General features: G+C 44.6%; 1 protein-coding gene across 2 annotated transcripts; it reads right to left on the bottom strand.

Moving 5' to 3' along the window:
- Positions 1–6,045: 6,045 nt before the first annotated feature.
- LOC101562333 (cystatin-C-like) lies at positions 6,046–8,730 on the bottom strand. Of its 2 annotated transcripts, none has more exons than XM_004635662.3 (3): positions 8,423–8,730; positions 6,892–6,993; positions 6,046–6,147 (listed from the first exon to the last, which is right to left on the bottom strand). In XM_004635662.3, exons 1-3 carry the CDS (start codon positions 8,669–8,671, stop codon positions 6,061–6,063), a joined length of 438 nt encoding a protein of 145 aa, XP_004635719.3. In that variant the 5' UTR covers positions 8,672–8,730; the 3' UTR covers positions 6,046–6,060. The 2 variants fall into 2 exon arrangements, with proteins under 2 accessions (XP_004635719.3, XP_023575924.1); XM_023720156.1 differs by having other exon boundaries at positions 6,046–6,144.
- Positions 8,731–18,327: the final 9,597 nt, after the last annotated feature.

Genomic DNA, 18,327 nt, shown 5'->3' with positions numbered 1-18,327 from the left:
GTGCAAGGTGGCACTCTGTGTTGCCTCTGAAATAATCAAGAAAGGTCATGAGATTGTGGGTATAAAAACTGAGGGCTGAGTTCCATCCTCCCTTCCCCCTAGAGAGCACAAGGAACAGGACTGGGCAGTAAAATGAGGCCTGACTCGCCCGAGGGAGGACAGGATGGATTTTTCTGATGGAATCTGCAAAGCAGGGACTGGGGATAGGTTCTGCTGGTGCGGGGCCTCATGCAGCGAGACCCGCAGGGTCTCCGGGTTCAGTCCTAAGGGGCCTGTAATGGGCTTCGTTCTCCAGTGAGCTTGGAAGTTTCTCAACTCATGTTGCGTCATTTTCACAACTATGAGGAAGAGAGCCTCACTTCAAGTATAGACTGAAGGTAGACTTTTTGAGAAGCACAAAAGCCCAATTCAAAATGTCCAAAAGCCTAAAATTTGTTAAACAGCATCACCACACCACAAGGGAGAAATTGCACACCAGGAATCTTTGCTTCATGCAGAATATTCTTAAGAATGTTTAAACTTTCCATTAACACTGGAATACTTAATGTTAATTATGTGGTCTAACATCTTTTGTTATAGGTAGATTAAATGCAAAAGGGATAAATGCGTATAATAGATCAGTCAAGTATACATGGGCCTATTAAATATGGTTTCATAAAAATGCACAAATGAAGTCTAGGATGCTTTTTACAAATTTTATTTTTTTGGCACAGGGTGTTGCTATGCAGCTCGGACTCACAGTGCTCTTCCTGTCTAGGCCTCCTCAGCACTGGGATTATAGGTGTGCACTGCCATATTCAGGTTTGGGACCAGCATGGTGTGCCCAGAGTTCCAGGGCCGGCATGACGTGCAGTAGTGGGGATTCAACGAGGTCCTTCCACTTGCCAGGCAGGCACTTAGACTGCCGAGCTATTTCCCCAGCTCCTAGAATGCTTTTATTCTTAGCTCTCCATTAAATTTAAGGTAAAATTCTAATGTGCAATTTATTAAACAGGGAAAACTTGTTTGTATTTGAATAGAATCTATTTTGTATCATTAGATATCAGAGTTCTATTATAAAATTATAAGTTATAAATTGAGGGCAGGGGCTGTACAAGGCTGCCATCTCCCACTTTACAGGTAAGATTGGAACTGGGAAATCCTGCTTCCTCCTGTCTCTACTGAGGCTCAATGGTCTGTGATGGTGAGGTGCTCCCAGAACAGGATAAGATCTGTTGGAGGCAATCAAACAGAAGCAAGTACTCATGCGTGGGAATGAATCTTATCTTGTTGCTTCTATGATGCTAAACTTGTTCTAAAAAGATTTGATAAAATGAAAAAAAGAAAGATATGGACAAAATCAGAAAGAAAGCTAAGGTAAGTTGCAGAAAGTCTGTGATACACACTTCTGGGAAGATGTTGGAGCGATGGACAGCAGCAAAATATCCTTACCAAGGTTTGGTATCCAGATGCTGGAGTATAGCAATGGGAACAAGAGACAGAAGAAAGTGGGTTCCCATGACCCAGGAAGGACAGGAAGCAAGAATTGAAGCATGTGGGGAGAGTGAAGAGAGAGAACTCCAGGTAGAAGAAGGAGCTGGCGGGTGGCACTTTCGCCCTGAGCCCTGACTCACTGCACAGGAGGGGCTGCTCACTCCTGCGGATGTTGCTTGGTGACTACTGGCAGTGCTGGAGAGCTCCATAGAGGAGTGTACTAAGGGACAGCAGTGCACACAAGGGACTGCAGTGGCTGGGGAGTTGTTTGAGTCCAGATTCCCCTAAGAAAGGGTAGCTGGCTGGTAGGCTCCCTAGAGAGAGGCCAAGCATGCTTGGGACTCAGAGTGGTTGTGGGCTGGCTCCCCCTAGCTCCTCCAGTGGCTGGGCAAGGTGAATTCAGGCTGGCAGGAGGTCAAGGAGCTAAGTTCAAGGTGGCAGGGAGCCAATTCTAGCCACCTGGAGGCAAGCAGGGTGTTCCAGACTAAACGCATTGAGTTCCAAGCTCAAACCAGAAATCATCCTGAACATTGGCAAAGCTAAGCAAGCAGACCTGCTGGGATTATCCACTACCCTGCTGTAAAGCTACAGCTGGCTTGCTGGAATTAATCAGATCTGGACTCTGCCTGCCCACCTTGACTACTAGTGACAGCAGAGACATGCCCTGAAGTGGTGATCAATTTCCTCTACTTTCTTTTTGTTTTGATTTTTTTTTATGATTACTTTTTCTTGTTTTTATGAGTGTGAACATTGTTTATAAGTTTTGTTGTTGCTCTGTCCATGTTTTTATTTCTTCTTTCTCTCTTTTCCTCCCACCTTCTTAACCAGTTCCCCAAAGTTCACGTCATCTCCTTTTGTTCTCCAGCCTGGCTTCTTTTTTAAAATTAATTTTGTAGGGGCCGGGGAGATGGCTCAGTAGGATAAGAGCTTGACTGGCAAATGCAAGGATCTGAGTTCAATCCCTGGTTCTGCCAAAAAAAAATTAATTTTGTTGAGAAACAAATAGCAAGGAAACAGTTTCAAAACCGATTAATAGGACGGTTTCAATAATTAACACATTGCATATTGTTGTCTCTGTAGTGGTTATCATAGTATAAGATGCAGACTTGATATCCTGTCTGAACGCTATTACTACAAATCTTTCTTCTCATTGAATTAAGAGAAAGTAGCTGTATATCTATCCTGACTATTTTGTATATAAAGATATGTACAAAATATATATCTCTATATCTATCTATCTATCTATCTATCTATCTATCTATCTATCTACAGTCCTTCATTTGTATCCCTTTTTTTGTTTAGTTTTGTCAGACATGGGTATTCCATTGCCATTTAAGTATTGTAGGTGCGTGAATTCAGCAAAATAATCCAATACGGTCCAGTAGCCCATTCTAATCTCCTTCCCTTCTTATGTCACTCTATTCCCCCCTCCCCTGGCCCAATGCCTTTTAAATTTTTCTCCCTTGAGGGGAAAGTTGTCATATTGAGGGCATATTTGCTATATAACATTTTCTGCTTTGCTGCTGACTTTGTTACACAACTACAAATCTAGTTTGTATGGTGAAAGCTGGCAAATTAATAGTTGCCTCAGCTTGTCATTTGCTAGGCTGTGTTTGACACTCTTGTTATTGTTGCTCTTACCATGTCAGCCAAGGTAATATAACTGTTCTAAATTGAAGAACTAGGATCTTGCAACAAACTCAGTACCCCAAAACCGGTTCCATCTGGAAGGTCTCATTGAAAAATAATTATTTAGTGAGGGTTTTCAACGCTATTCAAAAAGCTACCTGCAGAAGCAATTTACTACCTCAACCCAGAAATTAAACTAAAAACAGAATAGAAAATGAGAAGACCATGGGAGCAAGATGCAAGCAGCCTTCTAGCAGCCAAGAGAAAACCCAGAAGGCAACGAAGTTCTGGAAACATTGGCCCAAGCAATGAGACCAGAGACGGAAGTGAAAGGAACAAGGATAGGAAAGGAAGGAGTCAAATTAACAGTGTTTCAGACGGCACGATACTCTACATAGGAGACTCTGAAAACGCCAGCAAAGGACCTCGAAACTTAAAAACCAAGTTCACTAGCATAGTTGGTATTTCCTGTACACAAATAAAATCAATGGCATTTCTGTACACGAATTAAAAAGAAAATTCACAGAGATAGAAATGGGTGGAACGGTACTTTTCACAGAAACATACAAGAAATGAAATACTAAGCGAGCAATCTTTTTTTTTTTTTTTTTTTTTTTTTGAGGAACCGAGGATTGAACTCAGACCCTTGTGCTTGCCAGGCAAGTGCTTATTCTACTGGGCCATTTTCCAGGCCAGTAAATCTAATGAAGTAAAAGACCTTTACATGGAAAACTACAGTAGTCTGCAAAGGGAGATCCAAAAGGATATCGGGAAATGGAACAATGTCCCTTGTTCTTGGTTAGGAGGAAGCAATAAATGAAAATGACCATACATCCAAAATTGTTACACAGATTTAATGCAATCCCAATCAAAACACCAGTAGTGTATCTCAGAAAATTAGAGAAATTAAATCTAAAATTAGTTTGGAGCTAAAACAGATCTAGAATAGCAAAAGCAATTCTAGGTTACAAAGGGAAGGCAGGGGGCATCACAATCCCTGGCTGGAAAGTATATTTCAGAATTACTGTGATAAAATGGCTTGGTACTGGCCTAACAGATAAATAAAGAAACAAAGCAAAACAAAGCAAAACAGACCCGAGGATCAGTGGAACAAATTGCAAGGTGCATACTCAACTCCAAGTGCACTCATTCACCTAATCCTTGATAGCATCTTTCATAAATGATGTTGGAAACACTGCCTTTCCCCATGCCAAAGATGAAAACTAGACCTATATCTAACACCATGTGCTAAACTAAAATCAAAATTGGTCAAAGATCTAAATATTAAAATAAAAACAATAAATCTGCTGCGAGATAGAAATGGACAGGCAGGGCCAGCCAAATAGCTCAGCGGATTAAAGCACCTGCAAGCAGGCACAGGGTGCAGGGGTTCAATCCCAGGGCCTGCCATGCTGGCCTCACCCCTGGGGTGCACTGAGATGGCAATTAAGACTGGGCATGGTGGCAGGCACCTGTAATCCCTGCTCTTGGGAGGTTGTAAACAGGCATATCACTATGAGTGCGATCTAGTAGTGAAACCCTGAACACCTAGACCCTTCCCTAAAATTAAAAAAAAAAAAAAAAAGGAAAGAAAAGAAATAGACAGGCAGAGACTTAAATACCATTTTTGCATGAGTCATCCATGGCTCTTCCTCAGGCTGCAGATGCCTGATAGGTGGCTAATAGCAGAACACAGCATGACCATCATTTGAGTCCTTGTCACTATAAATCCTGGGTCAGATATCTTAGCTCTGTGTGGGGCCTGGTGGTCATTTAGGATCTGCCTGGACAGGCTTGGTCAGCCCTGAATTCTCATGGTCTCCTCTCTTTCAAGACTGAAGACTCAAAGTGAGAGGTTGACAGGGATGTTCAGTTCTTCCGAGAAGCCTGCAGCCACTGTCCTGGACCTTGGGTCACCTGGGTTCCAGGGAAGGGGAAATCTCACCTGATTGAGGCCATGGAATCAGAGTCCTCTTCTGGAAAGAAAACCACCCCTCACCCATAGAGATCCCAGATCTATGAGGAGATGATGAAATGCCAAGCACCCGGACCTCAGCCTTCCAGTCAGTCCTGGACAGTGGGCTTCTACCTCTGTGGAGGCCCGGCCTGAACCCCTGTATCAGGGTGACCCCCTCCAGCCACTTAAGCTGGATCTTTTCCTGTCCTTCCTCCGACTTTCCAATTCAAGTGTTGTTCTTCTAATTAATCATGCTGTAGCAGTTAGCTTCAGGGTACAGGAATGAAGTGCCCAGACAGGGCTCCCATTCCAAGGAAATGTCACATGTGGAGATTTCCTATAACCTGACACACCTCTGAGACCTTGAGTCCTCTGGTCCCAAGCACTTCTCATAAGGGACTCATACTTAGCCTGCAGTTAAATAAAATCCCACCATGAGCCACAGGAGCCCTGGGACCAGCCCTGTGTCAGGGACTCTTCTCAGATGTCTGGCTGACCAGGTCAGCTTCTCCAAGCCCGGTTCCCAGGGCACAAGTCAGAGCCCTGTACACAGCTGGAGGAAGTGGGAAGGAGAGTGGAGGCCCTGGGAATGGTTGATGGTGATGAGGTGTGGGGCCTCAGTGACTGTGATTTGGCCACAGCTCAGGGGTGTGACTATGTGCAGGAACCTGTATGACAGTCAGAGACACAAAGCTGTGTAGACACCAAGCTACCCAACCCTTCCCTGCACCCTGAGACTATACCACACAGGGAAGCTGGTGCAAAGTTTTATTGAACAAGGCAGGGGTGGCTGTGTCCTGCCTCTACAGGTGTGGTTGAGAAGCACATGAGAAAGGAAGAGGGGCTAGCTCCTGGGTGTCCACGATACTGAGGAGCCTGTGGTCCTGGAGCTTGGGTGCAGGGCCACCAAGGAGACTGTAGCAGGGCTGGGCTCCATCACAGTATTGAGTATGCTGCAGGGGTCTTGGGTAAGGGGTGGTCATTGTGGCCTGGATAGAACCTCAAACCTTCTGACACCTGGAACTTGTCAGGACCAAGTAGTGTTCCCAGGCCCTGAAGTAGACCTTGAAGGAGCAGAGCTGCTTCTGCTGAAGGAAGAGAGAGAGGGACAGTGAGTTCAGCTTCAGGAGAGAGGGAGGACCCTGGCTTGAACATCAGGAGAGGAGGACTGGTGGAGGGGAAGTCCTTGAATGGCGCTGTCCCCAGCTCAGGGATCCCAGGTCCTCATCCCTCATATCCCCGAGGGAGCAGCCCTGGAGGACCAGGAGCCCAGAGGCACAGGAAGGGCGGGTGCTTATCACCTGAGTTTCTCTCCACCTTAGCTCAGGGCAGCACTGAGAGGCACCCAGGGAAGAACCAGGCCTGGGGACCCAGAGACAGAGTACATGGGCAGGATGACAGGGGCTCATTGCTCAGAGTATGGCCCAGGCTGTCAGGAAAGCCTGGATGCCGAGGACAGCATGCATGTGGTCTCAGACCTGGCCTGCTCAACCTGGCTGTGGGCGGGGTGAGACTGGCTCTCCCAGAACCCCTCCCTCCTCACCAGCTCTGCTGCTGCCCCTCCCCCACTAGCAGGAGCACCACAAAGGCAGGGGTCACCTCCTAGCATGGCACTTCCTGGGTATCAATAAGCACCCAATCAACCGTGTGCACAGCCTTGCTCTGCTACCCACATGTACACAGGTGTGCAAGTCTACACACTCACGTGTGTCCCACTCTGATGTTTTCTGCTCCTGACTACCACACACCCTCCCAGCTCTGCTACCCCACCATGATCTCATGACCACACTCCCCCACTACCTGAGTTGCCCCTGCCCACTTCAAGCTCATACCGGCTCCTCACTGAAGGGACAGTCATCCTGGGTGGGCTGGTCCTTGGCACAGGTGGTTCTGCCGATCTCCACATCCAGGTAGTAGTTCATGCCAGCTGCCACCTGGGATGGAAGAGCAGGGCTCTCTCAGCACTCTGTCCACCTCACAGCCACAGTTACTGGACTCACTGTGCTTGCCTCTGCTCAGGCCAAACCCATGCATCCGTCTCTGCTCCAGATCATCCTGTGTGATGGGCCCACCCTGTGTTCAACCTGTTCCTTTCCAAGGAGCTACAAAGAGCAGTCTTGTGCACCAGAGTAAGACAGAAAGGGGATTGGGCAGGTAGGAGTGAAGACTGCACCCTCTTATTTGGGCTCTGGGAGGGAGGCTGACTTAGGGAGCAGCCTGCACACTGAGCCAGCACATCCTTCCCAGGAGGATGGGCAGCTCCACCCCAGTGGGCTCTGTGTCCAGCAGGACACATTGGATGCTATTCCAGGAGAGCTGCAACCTGAGGCTGAAGCACAATTGATCCATCAAGGACTTGGTCCCCCACCCACAGGGTCCTTTTCCCTGGTACAGCGGCAGAGGGCACCCTGCTATCCACAGGGACCATTGAGGTTCACAGTGGAGATTCCCTGGACTCTTAGGGACCTTAGGGGTTCACTGCGTGATGTCATCAAGAACACACATGGAGAGGTGGCAGCAATGTCACAGCCAGTGTCATCTTTGGGATGCCCTCACACCCCATCAATCCTTGCTAGTAGTCCCCCTAGGATTACGATTGACCCCTCAGCTGGGCAGACACTGACAGGCTGAGGTCATGAGACAGAGCAGCTGCTCCAGGGAGAGGCGGCTGAGTCAGGACAGGATGCAGGGCCTGGGAATGTCCTCAGTGGACATCAGCCACACTGTGTGAGGCTCTGAGGCCACTGAGTAGTGTGTACATGGCTTCTAGAGGTCAGCCTGGTCCTGAGGGTAAAGTGCAGGTTCTCCGGGGTGGGCAGTGGCCACTGTAGGGGGCATTGCAAGGATCAGGGGAATCCACTCAATCCAGGAGCAAGGCCCATGTGGCCCAGGATGACCACAGGAGGGATGGGCATAGATCTCTCACCCTGCTGTGTGGTCATTTGGTTCACAGTTCTCAGAGATCCAGGACCAGAAGGAGGTGGTCAGCATTAACCCAGGGCACCCTGACTCTGGCCTGGCATCTGTTGTCCCAGCCAGTTGGAATTGGAGCCGTGTCTAAGGGCCAAGTGTGGGACACTGATCGTGCCAGGGTCTAGGCTAGATTTCATGCAAGGAATTCTGGGGCACATTCACCAAGGACTACAGGAACAGAAAAATATTATGGACTGAATGGGTGAAAAATACAGGGGTAGTCCACTGTGGGAAGGATTCCTGGGAAAGGTCACGGGTTGCAGAGCATGCAGCCCACCTGGGTGGGGACAGGACAGGGTGGGGGGCAGGGAGCAGAGGGAAAGGAGCAGCAGGGTGTGCAGGTGGACAACACTTCCTGGGCAGCCCTCCTCAGCCCTAGTGACCACGCACCTGTTGACGGACACGCACCACCCGTGACAAGCGGAAGAGGTATGGGTCTTGGCTGCCCTGGTTGTACTCTTCGAGGGCGAAGTCCACTACATATTGCACCTCTTCATCATTAGGGTCTCCATCTTCCAGGTTCCCCATTAGATGTAGTGAAGATCTGGAGGACAGCAAGGCCATGGGGGTCATGGCCAGGCCCAAGAGCAGGGCAGCCAGGAGCAGCAGAGGGACACGCAGGGATGAGGCCATGGCCATAGGACACGAAGTTGGAGCAGTAGGACACAGAGGGTAGCGGTCCAGGGCCACAGCACTGGCCTAGGCTGGCCCTGCTTTATCCTCCAGGTCCCAGCCCCTCCCTGCTGCTTTCCCAGCCTCCAGCCAGCCCCTGCTTTCCTGCTGGCCCCTCCCCTCTACTGTCCCCTCCAGTGCTGGCGCTGCTGTTCCTCTGTCCCTCCTTCCTCCAGGCTGGGGGCGTGCTCTCTCCTCTTCTTCCTGTGTCCTCTTCTGGTCCTGCTCCCCATAACCCCTTACTTATCCCTCTCTTGATCTCCCCCAAGGCTCCATCTCCCTATTCTGCAAATCGCTGGTCCTTAAATCCTATGAGTTAGAACTCTATTTCTACATGAAAAGGGACAGAGCTGTCTTGGTTTGGCTTTCCAGGAGGTTCTGAGGTTAGGGGCCTGCAAGGTCAAATGCAATGACTTCTGGCAAGAAAAAGGTGATTGCAGAAGTCCAGGAAGCTCAGGTCCTGCCCTGTCCTGAGAAATTTCTCTGCCAAGCAGGAGTGACTCCACTTTACTTGGGAAAGGACAGGGGTTCTGCTTAAGTGTCAGTCAGCAGATCTCCCAGGACCTACTCCCAGCCACGTGGTCCAGGACAGAAATGGGCACAATGGCTGAACTTGGAGGGGACACCTGGTGGGGCCTTTACAGAACTGGAACACTGACCATGTGTGGCTTTAAACTTCTGGTAGACACATCAGAAAAGTTAAGTGAACAGGAGCAATAATGTTAATAAAATGTCTAACCTTTATAATAAATGTCATTTCATGATTCACACAACTTTTAAAAAAAAGTTTTAGCTCATTTTATTTTTTTCTTTCTGTATTTAGGACAGAGTCTACAGGGTCTCACTATGTAGAAAAGATTCATAGTGATCCTCTTGTGTTCAGCCTCCCAAATGCTGGGATTACAGGTGCGTGCCACCATGCCCAGTCTCAACCATTGTCTCAGTGTACCTTGAGGTTGGGGCTAACATGGCACACCAGAAATCAAACCCCAGATGCTGAGCTCTGCTTAAGCAGGCACTTTAGTCCACTGAGCCCTGAAATGATTTTTCATGTAGCACCTTATACTGAGTGTGTGTGTGTGGTCTTTAGAATATGGGCTTTTGTGACTTGCAGGGCAGGTGTTCATGGGAACTGCCCCCATTTCTACACCCCAGATTCTATGTTGTGGTGGCTGAGCCTCAGCTTTAGGGAGGGAATGTGGGGATTGGAGACAGCACTTCAGATCAGGGAATCATGGAAGCTCTGGTGGAAGGAGATGGAAGGACCTGGGACAGAGGTGTGCACACTGGACACTGGTCAGAGGACTCTTGGGAACCAAGAAGACTAGAGTTCTGCCTAGGCCAGGACATGGAGCCAGTTGAGTTGAGCGTGAAGCCAGGGACAGGTCTGGAGCAGGGGCCTGTGTCCTAAGAGCAAGGAGCCAGGGGTCTCTGGCAGGGCAGGAATAATCTGCTGCCTCAGCCTGGACGCTGGGGGCAGGACCCTGGGGTGGGGAGCAGTGTGGAGGTGGGTGGGGCCGCTAAGGAGTGTGCATCAGATCCCATGGGTAGCTCCTGCTTCTCCCCTTGAAGAGCTGCACTGAGACTCTGCTCCTCTGTCCCTGATGGACACCGTGAATGGGTGCTTGCATATGGCGATGTGCTCCATGTCTGTGTCCAGACTGAGGGGTTCAGTAAACCTTGCCATAGTGACCTTGCCACCAAGATGTAGAACAGTCACCACTTGGGCTACCCAGTCCCTGTGGGCCTGAGCCCTGACCTCAAGCCCCACCCAGACACATGACAGGAGCCTCACGTACTTCAAGCACTTACAGGTGCAGCAGAAGATCCTTGGCCTCTCCCCGCAGTCCACCTGGCCCCCCACCCCACTACACCAGCTGGTGTTTTCACAGTCAGTGAGCTTGGTCTGCTCTAGACTCTATAGTGTGTAGGTAGCTCTCTATTAGGTAACACTGGCCGAGGGGCCTGAGTGCTGAGCTCCACATGGCTTTCTCTTCTCAGCTCTGCTGTGAGCACAGGAGGGAGGCTCTGGATGATGCCCACTCTTTTTTTGCTCTTCTGTTTTTCTCCTTTATGTTGGGAGCAGCTGAAACTGAAAATTGGACTTTTGTGTGGGGGCAGGACAAGGCCATAGTGCCTAAAGCAATCAGCTTGCCTCAGTCTTGAGAAAAGCATCCTGCCCGGACAATTTTGGTTACAGTTGCTAGGCAACCTTGTGTCTTATGATACTAACTTTGTCTTATCATACTGACTAAACAAATTCCTCTGTTGTTGTTCTTCAGGTCCTTTGCCAATCATTTGAATAGGCCTCCACCTGACCTCAGCTTTTGTCTCTTGTCTATCTTTTCCTCATTCCTGCTATTGTTTTTTCCCCTAGGATACACTGAGAGACTAACAAGTCCCTATACTTTTGTTCCTTTAAACTTGGGGGACTAAATCTAGTTCTCTCCAGTCTGCTTCATCTTCCTTTTTTTCTTTCCTAAACCCAGGCTCTTTTTCTCCAGTATGGGGGGGGGGTTGAACTCAGGACCTTTGCCCTAAGCTACATCCCAAGTACTTTTAAAAGTTTTTAAATTTTAAGAGGTTTCCCTAAGTCACTAAATTGCCTGAGCTGAGTTCAAAAGTGTGTCGTCCTGTCTTGGTATCCGAGAGTGCTGCGTTATAGGCCTAAGCCATCAAGCCTGGCTGCCCTCCTGTTTCCTGTCTTCCTCACGGGCCTCATCCTTCCATCTCAGTCAGGCATCAGCACTGCATGAGGTCCCACCAGCAGCTGAGTATACTCTGGAAGCTGCCCAGGCTTGGCTGTCCAAGTCCTCCTCCTGCAGGTCTGTGGCTTCTCCTCACCCCATTAGATATCTGCATAGAGATCCTTCTCCCCGTGAGGCTTCTCTGATCTTACTATTTAAAGTGACGTCCTCTCTTCTCTCTCCTCTTATTTTTTTGACTGTACCTCTTGAGTTTTGGTGTGTGTGTTTCTCATTTTTCATCTCTACCTACCCAGTGCAAGGTCTAGCCTGATGTCTGTTTGCTTCTCTTTCCTGCGTTTGCTGGCTGATAAAGTGTGCTAACCGAGAGGTCTTTGAGTTTGCCCACCCAGAGGCACTGACCTCCCAGACCCTGTGCTCATGCATTCCTAAAATTGTTTTTGTCTTGTTTCATCTTTTGCTGTGCCTCTCATACAGGCAGCTGAAGGACCTGGTCAGGCCCCTAGAAGTTAGGGCGTATGTGTAATTTGTCCAAATTAAAAAATTTGGTAGCTTGAAATAAATTGAAAGAATGAGAAAAAGGCAGAAAGAAGCTAGTAAGTATAAAAGAGAGAGTGGTAAAGAAAGATGTGTAAGAAAATATTTTTGGTAAGAAAGACTTGATAGAATGCAAAACAGAAAGACATGGACAAAATCAGAAAGCTAAAGTAAGTTGCAGAAAGTCTGTGATATGCACTTCTGGGAAGATGTTGGAGCGATGAACAGCAGAGAAACAGACTTTCCAAGATTTGGTGTCCAGATGCTGGAATATAGCAAAAGGAAAAAGAGGAGGAAAGTGGGTTCCCATGACCCAGGAAGGACCAGAAGCAGGAATTGAAGCATGTGGGGAGAGTGAAGAGAGAGAACTCCAGGTAGAAGAAGGAGCTGGCGGGTGGCACTTTCGCCCTGAGCCCTGACTCACTGCACAGGAGGGGCTGCTCACTCCTGCGGATGTTGCTTGGTGACTACTGGCAGTGCTGGAGAGCTCCATAGAAGAGTGTACTAAGGGACAGAGCAGTGCACACAAGGGACTGCAGTGGCTGGGGAGTTGTTTGAGTCCAGATTCCCCTGGGAAAGGGCAGCTGGCTGCTAGGCTTCCTAGAGAGAGGCCAAGCATGCTTGGGACTCAGAGTGGTTGTGGGCTGGCTCCCCCTAGCTCCTCCAGCGGCTGGGCAAGGTGAATTCAGGCTGGCAGGAGGTCAAGGAGCTAAGTTCAAGGTGGCAGGGAGCCAACTTCTAGCCACCTGGAGGCAAGCAGGGTGTTCCAGACTGAACACATTGAGTTCCAAGCTCAAACCAGAAATCATCCTGAACATTGGCAAAGCTAAGCAAGCAGACCTGCTGGGATTACCCACTACCCTGCTGTAAAGCTACAGCTGGCTTGCTGGAATTAATCAGATCTGGACTCTGTCTGCCTACCTTGACTACTAGTGACAGCAGAGACATGCCCTGAAGTGGCGATTGTTTTCCTCTACTGTTTTTTGTTGTTGTTTGTTTTTTTCCTGATTGCTTTTTCATGTTTTCATGGGTGTGAACATTGTTTATAAGCTTTGTTGTTGCTCTGTCCATGTTTGTATTTCTTCCTTCTCTTTCCCTCCTATCTTCTTCACCAGTTTTCTTCGGTTCATGTAGTCTTTTGTTCTCCAGCTTTACTTCTGACCTTCTTCTGTTTCTATGTTTTCCCCTAATGCCTTTAAATTTTTTCTCCCCTAAGAGTAAAGTTGCCACATTGAAGGCATATTTAAGGCATATAATTTTCTGACTTGCTTTGGATTTTGTTACATAACTACAAATCTAGTTCTTATGGTGAAAGTCAGCAAATTAAGTTACCTCAGTTTGTCATTTTCTAGGCTGTACTTGATGCTATTGTTATTACAGATTGTACTACATTAGCCAAGGTAATGTAATTGTTCTAATAAATTGTTCTTCCTGGTATTCCAACACTAAGATTGCCAATGGTTCATAAACAATACTATAGGCCAGTGACAAAGTAACAGAGGTGGGCCAGGTAGGCCCAAATAAATTGAAGACGTAGGATCTTGCGTCAGACTCATTACTCAAAACTCAGCTATACCTGGAAGATTATGCTGAGATGCAGTTATTTATTAAGGGTTCTCAATACTAACAATAAAGATACCAGCCATAAACAATTTACAAATGTCAACCCAAAAATTAAACTAAATAAATAGAGAGTGAGGAGATATAGAAGCAAGATGCAAGAGGCCTCCTAGCTTCCCATGGGCAAATCCAGGGCACAATGTGATTCTGGAACTATTAGGAAAGCAATTAGACAATTAATAGAAGTGAAAGGAATAAGGATACGAAGAGAATAAGTGAAATTAACACCCTTTGAAGGTGGCAAGGTGCTCTACATAGAACAGTCCAAAAACTCCAAGAGAATTTTAATTTTCACAACCAAATTCATAGCACAGTTGAATCCAAAGTCAAAACTTAAAAATCAATGATGTTTCCATACCCAAATAAGAAACTCACAGAGGCACAAATTAGTGAAACAACACTTTTCACAAAAGCATAGAGAAATGAAATTCTTGGGAATCAATCTAGTGAATGAAGCAAAAGACCTTTACATTGAAAACTACAGTAGTCTGAAAGAGGAGCTCCAGGAGGATATCAGAAAATGGAACTATATCCCTTGTTCTTCATTAGGAAGAAACAATATTGTGTAAATGGCCATACTTCCAAATTTGTTATGCAGACTTAATTCAATCCTGATCAAAATACCCATAACATATCTCACAGAATTAGAGAAATCAATGCTAAAATGCATTTGGAACCAAAAGAGACCTCTAGCAAAAAGAAAATAGCAAAAGCAATTCTGGGCAACAAAGGGAAGGCAGGGGGCATCACAATTCCTGATATGAAATTATACTGCAGAGTTATTGTGATAAAACAGCATGGTACCTGCCAAACAAAACAAAACAAAACAAAACAAAACAAAACAAACAAACAAATAAATAAATCAGACTAGAGGATCAATGTATTTGATTGGAAGATCCAAACATACTCAACCACCTTATCTTTGACATGAGGCCAAACACCTTCACTGGAAGAAGGATATACTCTTTAATAAATGGTGGTGGCAGGCTGGCGAGATAGCTCAGAAGACTAAGTGCCTGCTTAGGCAAGCACAGGGACCGGGGTTTGATTCCCTCCCTTGGGTGAACACAGCCAGTCACTGAATCAAGGTGTAGTGTGGAAAAATTTTGCACCAGGTGTTCCTAAGACAAAGAGCTAATATATAGACTACATAACTCTAAAAAAAATCATACCCCCAAATTTTAATACCCAGTCAAAGATGGGCATCTGAGATAAATATTCACTTCCCAGATGAAGAAGTAGAAATGGCAAATAAATACATGAACAAATGTTCAGCATAGCTGGCATTCAAGACATACAAGTTAAAACAATACTGAGATTCCATCTCACTCCAGAAGATTAGGAAATCAACCAACAACAAATGTTTCCATGGCTATGGGGAAAAGAGACACCCTCTCCATTCTGGTGGATATGTAGACTGGTACAACCACTGTGGAAATCATTGTGGAGATTCTTTAAAACTTAAAAAAATACAGATTTCTTTTGACCCAGCTAGTCTCCTTCTTGGCATCTTCTGGAAAGAATTAAAAGCATCATACCACAGTGATACATGCAAACATATGTTTATAGCAACACAATTTGCAATAGCTAAATCTTAAAACAGGCCAAATGCTCATCAACCAGTGAAGGGAGAAGATTAATTTTAATTCAATAGAAACTACTCTTTCTTAAAGAAGGATAAGCTTGAGTGTTTCTAGATAAATGGATGCTCCTTGAGACCCTAATCTTAAGTAAAATAAATTGATAGATATATTTTTTATTTTTTTATTAATTTTATTGAGAAACAAATAGTAATGAAACATTTTGAAAACTGATTAGGACAGTTTCAATAATTAACACACTGCAATTGTTGTTTTCATAGTGGCTATTCATAGTACAAGATGTAGACATGATATCCTGTCAAAAAACACTATTAGTATGTACCTTTCTTCTCATTGAATTAAGAGAAAGTAGTTGTATATCTATACTATTTTGTATATACAGATACAAAATGGTCCTTCATTTGTATCCCTTTTTTTGTTTAGCTTTGTCAGAGATGAGTATTCCATTGCCATTTAAGTATATATTGTAGGTGCGTGAATTCAGCAAAATAATCCAATATGGTTCAGTAGTCCATAATAGTAGTGGGTTATCTGTAGGACTGGCAATGTCAGAAGTTGTTCACTTGGGCTTTCTACAGTTCAGCATATTAATATGGCTTTACTTTTTATACCTCTTTTTTATACTTTTCTACTGGATGGTTAAGACCAAGATAAAGCAAGACCTATGTAATAAGAAATGTAACTTTTGTATCTGATAAGATCAGTCAAATTGTTTAAATACTACATTGTTTGTCTGGTGTAGGATTATGTGTAACTAAGGACCAAGCTGTATTAGAGATATTGGTAAATGAGAACACATTGTTCAAATGGAAAAAGGAACAAGAATTGGGGATAAAGGAAAGGATGAGGTAAGAAAAAAAGAAAACAGAAAGAAATAAGGCTTTTGTAAATAAGGAGGAGATGAACTGCTGAAGGGAGAGGAGGGGAATGGGAAAGAAAGTAACAAGATATGTCATGTACAGGTAAAAATTCCACATGATGAATGTTATCATTATGCATATCTATATGTACCAATAATTTTTAAAATTAAAAATAAGAACATTTGTGAGGGACAATTTTTTATTTTTTAAAGAGAATAAAGAATTGTAAAATATTAGAAATGATATACAATTTCACTAAACAAAATAATAATTCAACAATAGTTGTTATATTGCATAATGTTGTCTTCAAATTAGTTGTAGAGATTACCAGATAAAAATATGCAAAATTGGTTTAAAAAGTTATAAGAAGCTAAAAAGGAGAAGAAAAAATCATTTAAGCATTAACTTCTCCTTTCAGTAGACCAGCAGAAATCAGCAGTACAATTATCTAAGCTATCCTGTATATATTCATACATATATCTTTTCTTTCATTTACCCTTTTCCTCATCCCAGTTTTTCCTTCCCTTTGAAAGGATTCTTTCTTTTTTACAGTATCTTACTTTTCAGATTTTATTTACTCTTTCAGGTTCTTACACTAATGAGACAATATGATGTTTGCACATGAAGGTCTGATTTATTTCATTGACCAGTATGGTCTCTAGTTGCAAACATTTACCTATAAAAGCCTCAAGTTCATTTTTTATAGCTGAGTAACACTCTATTGTGTAAAAATACCACATATTTTTTATCCTGTCCTCAGTTGATGGGCATTTAAGTTGTTTCCAAGATTTAGTTATGAAAAATTGTGTTGTTTTAAACATGGGTGCACATATATCGCTGTGGTATGATGTTTGTAGTTCTTTTGGAAAAAATACCCAGGAGGAGAATAGCTGGGTTGAATGGGACCTCACATCTTACCTTTCTGAGGAATCTCTGTACTGATTTCCATAGTGGTTGTATCAGTTTTCACTCCCACCAACTGTGGAGAAGTGTTCTTTTATCCTCACAGCCCCTCCAGCATTTATTATTAGTTGACTTTTTTTTTGATTTATGTATTTGACACAGAGTCTCACTACACAGCTCAGATTCATAGTGATCCTCCTGTTTTCAGCCTCCCAAGCAATGGGATTACAGGCGTGCATCACCACACTCAATCTTGGTCACTGACTCAGCATGTCCTGGGGCTGGTGCCAGCACAGCATGTGGGACTAGGGATCGAACCCTGGTCCCTGTGCTTGCCTAAGCAGGTGCTTAGTCCACCGAGTTATCTCACTGGTCCTTTGATTGACTTCTTGATGATAGCCATTCTTTTAGGAGTGAGATGGAATCTCAGGGTTGTTGTAATTTGTAGGTTGTTGTAATCTCCAATGATCAATGATGCTGAGCATTTTTTTTATGTATTTATTTGACGTTTGTATTTCTTTATTTGAGAAGTGTATATTCATCTCAGATGCCCATTTTTGGATTGGGTCTTTGAATTTTGGTCTCCTGATTTTTTATATGGTCTAGATAGAAGTACTTTGTCTGAGGAACAGTCAGCTAAAGTTTTTTTTTTTTTTCAAAATTTGTGGTTTTTCTTTTTACTCTGTTGGTGATTTCTTTTGACGTGCAGAAACTTTTCAAAAAGATAAGATCTGAGTTATTGATTCTTTAAAGTATTTCTTGTGTAGTTTGGTTTTTGTTTATGAACTCTCTACTTATCCTGTGTCTTCAAGATTTCTATGTACTTTCTTCTGTGAGGAACAAATTTTATGAGAGAAAATTTCTAAGTGTAGTTGGTCAATAATTGCAAGCGTAACAATGTTTTTAAAAGTCAAAGTTTGTAAATCAATATGAAACAAAATTGTATGCATAAATCAATGTTTTCTTAAATTTTTATTTTATTTTTTGATCTGGGGGGGTCTCAAATGCGCAGCAGAAGTTCTCACTCACTCGGTGTCTTAAAATGTTGATCTACTCTCAGTAAAAATTTATCAAAACTGTCCTGAAAAACAAAGGTTTGTGTTTTATCAGGCTAATTTCTGTTTTCTGTTGTTTGGCTTTGATGACCTCAGGAAAAAATGCACAATACAGACAGGGTTTGTTTAAATAATCACTTTACAGGGGGCTGGAGAGATGGCTCAGTGGTCTAAAGCACCTACTTGGAACAAGCTTGGCAAAGCACAGGGACCATGGTTCAGTCCCCCAGCACCACATGCCAGCCAGCCACGCCCCCAGGTGGGCTGAGCTGGCCACACACACACACACACACACACACACACACACACACTAAATAAATGTAAAAAAAATAAATAAAAATT

Source organism: Octodon degus, unplaced genomic scaffold (genome assembly GCF_000260255.1).
Source record: "Octodon degus isolate 3935 unplaced genomic scaffold, OctDeg1.0 scaffold00073, whole genome shotgun sequence".
Lineage (NCBI taxonomy): Eukaryota > Metazoa > Chordata > Mammalia > Rodentia > Octodontidae > Octodon > Octodon degus.
The sequence above is the reverse complement of the archived record's forward strand: the minus strand, read 5'-3'. Positions and strand labels throughout refer to the sequence as shown.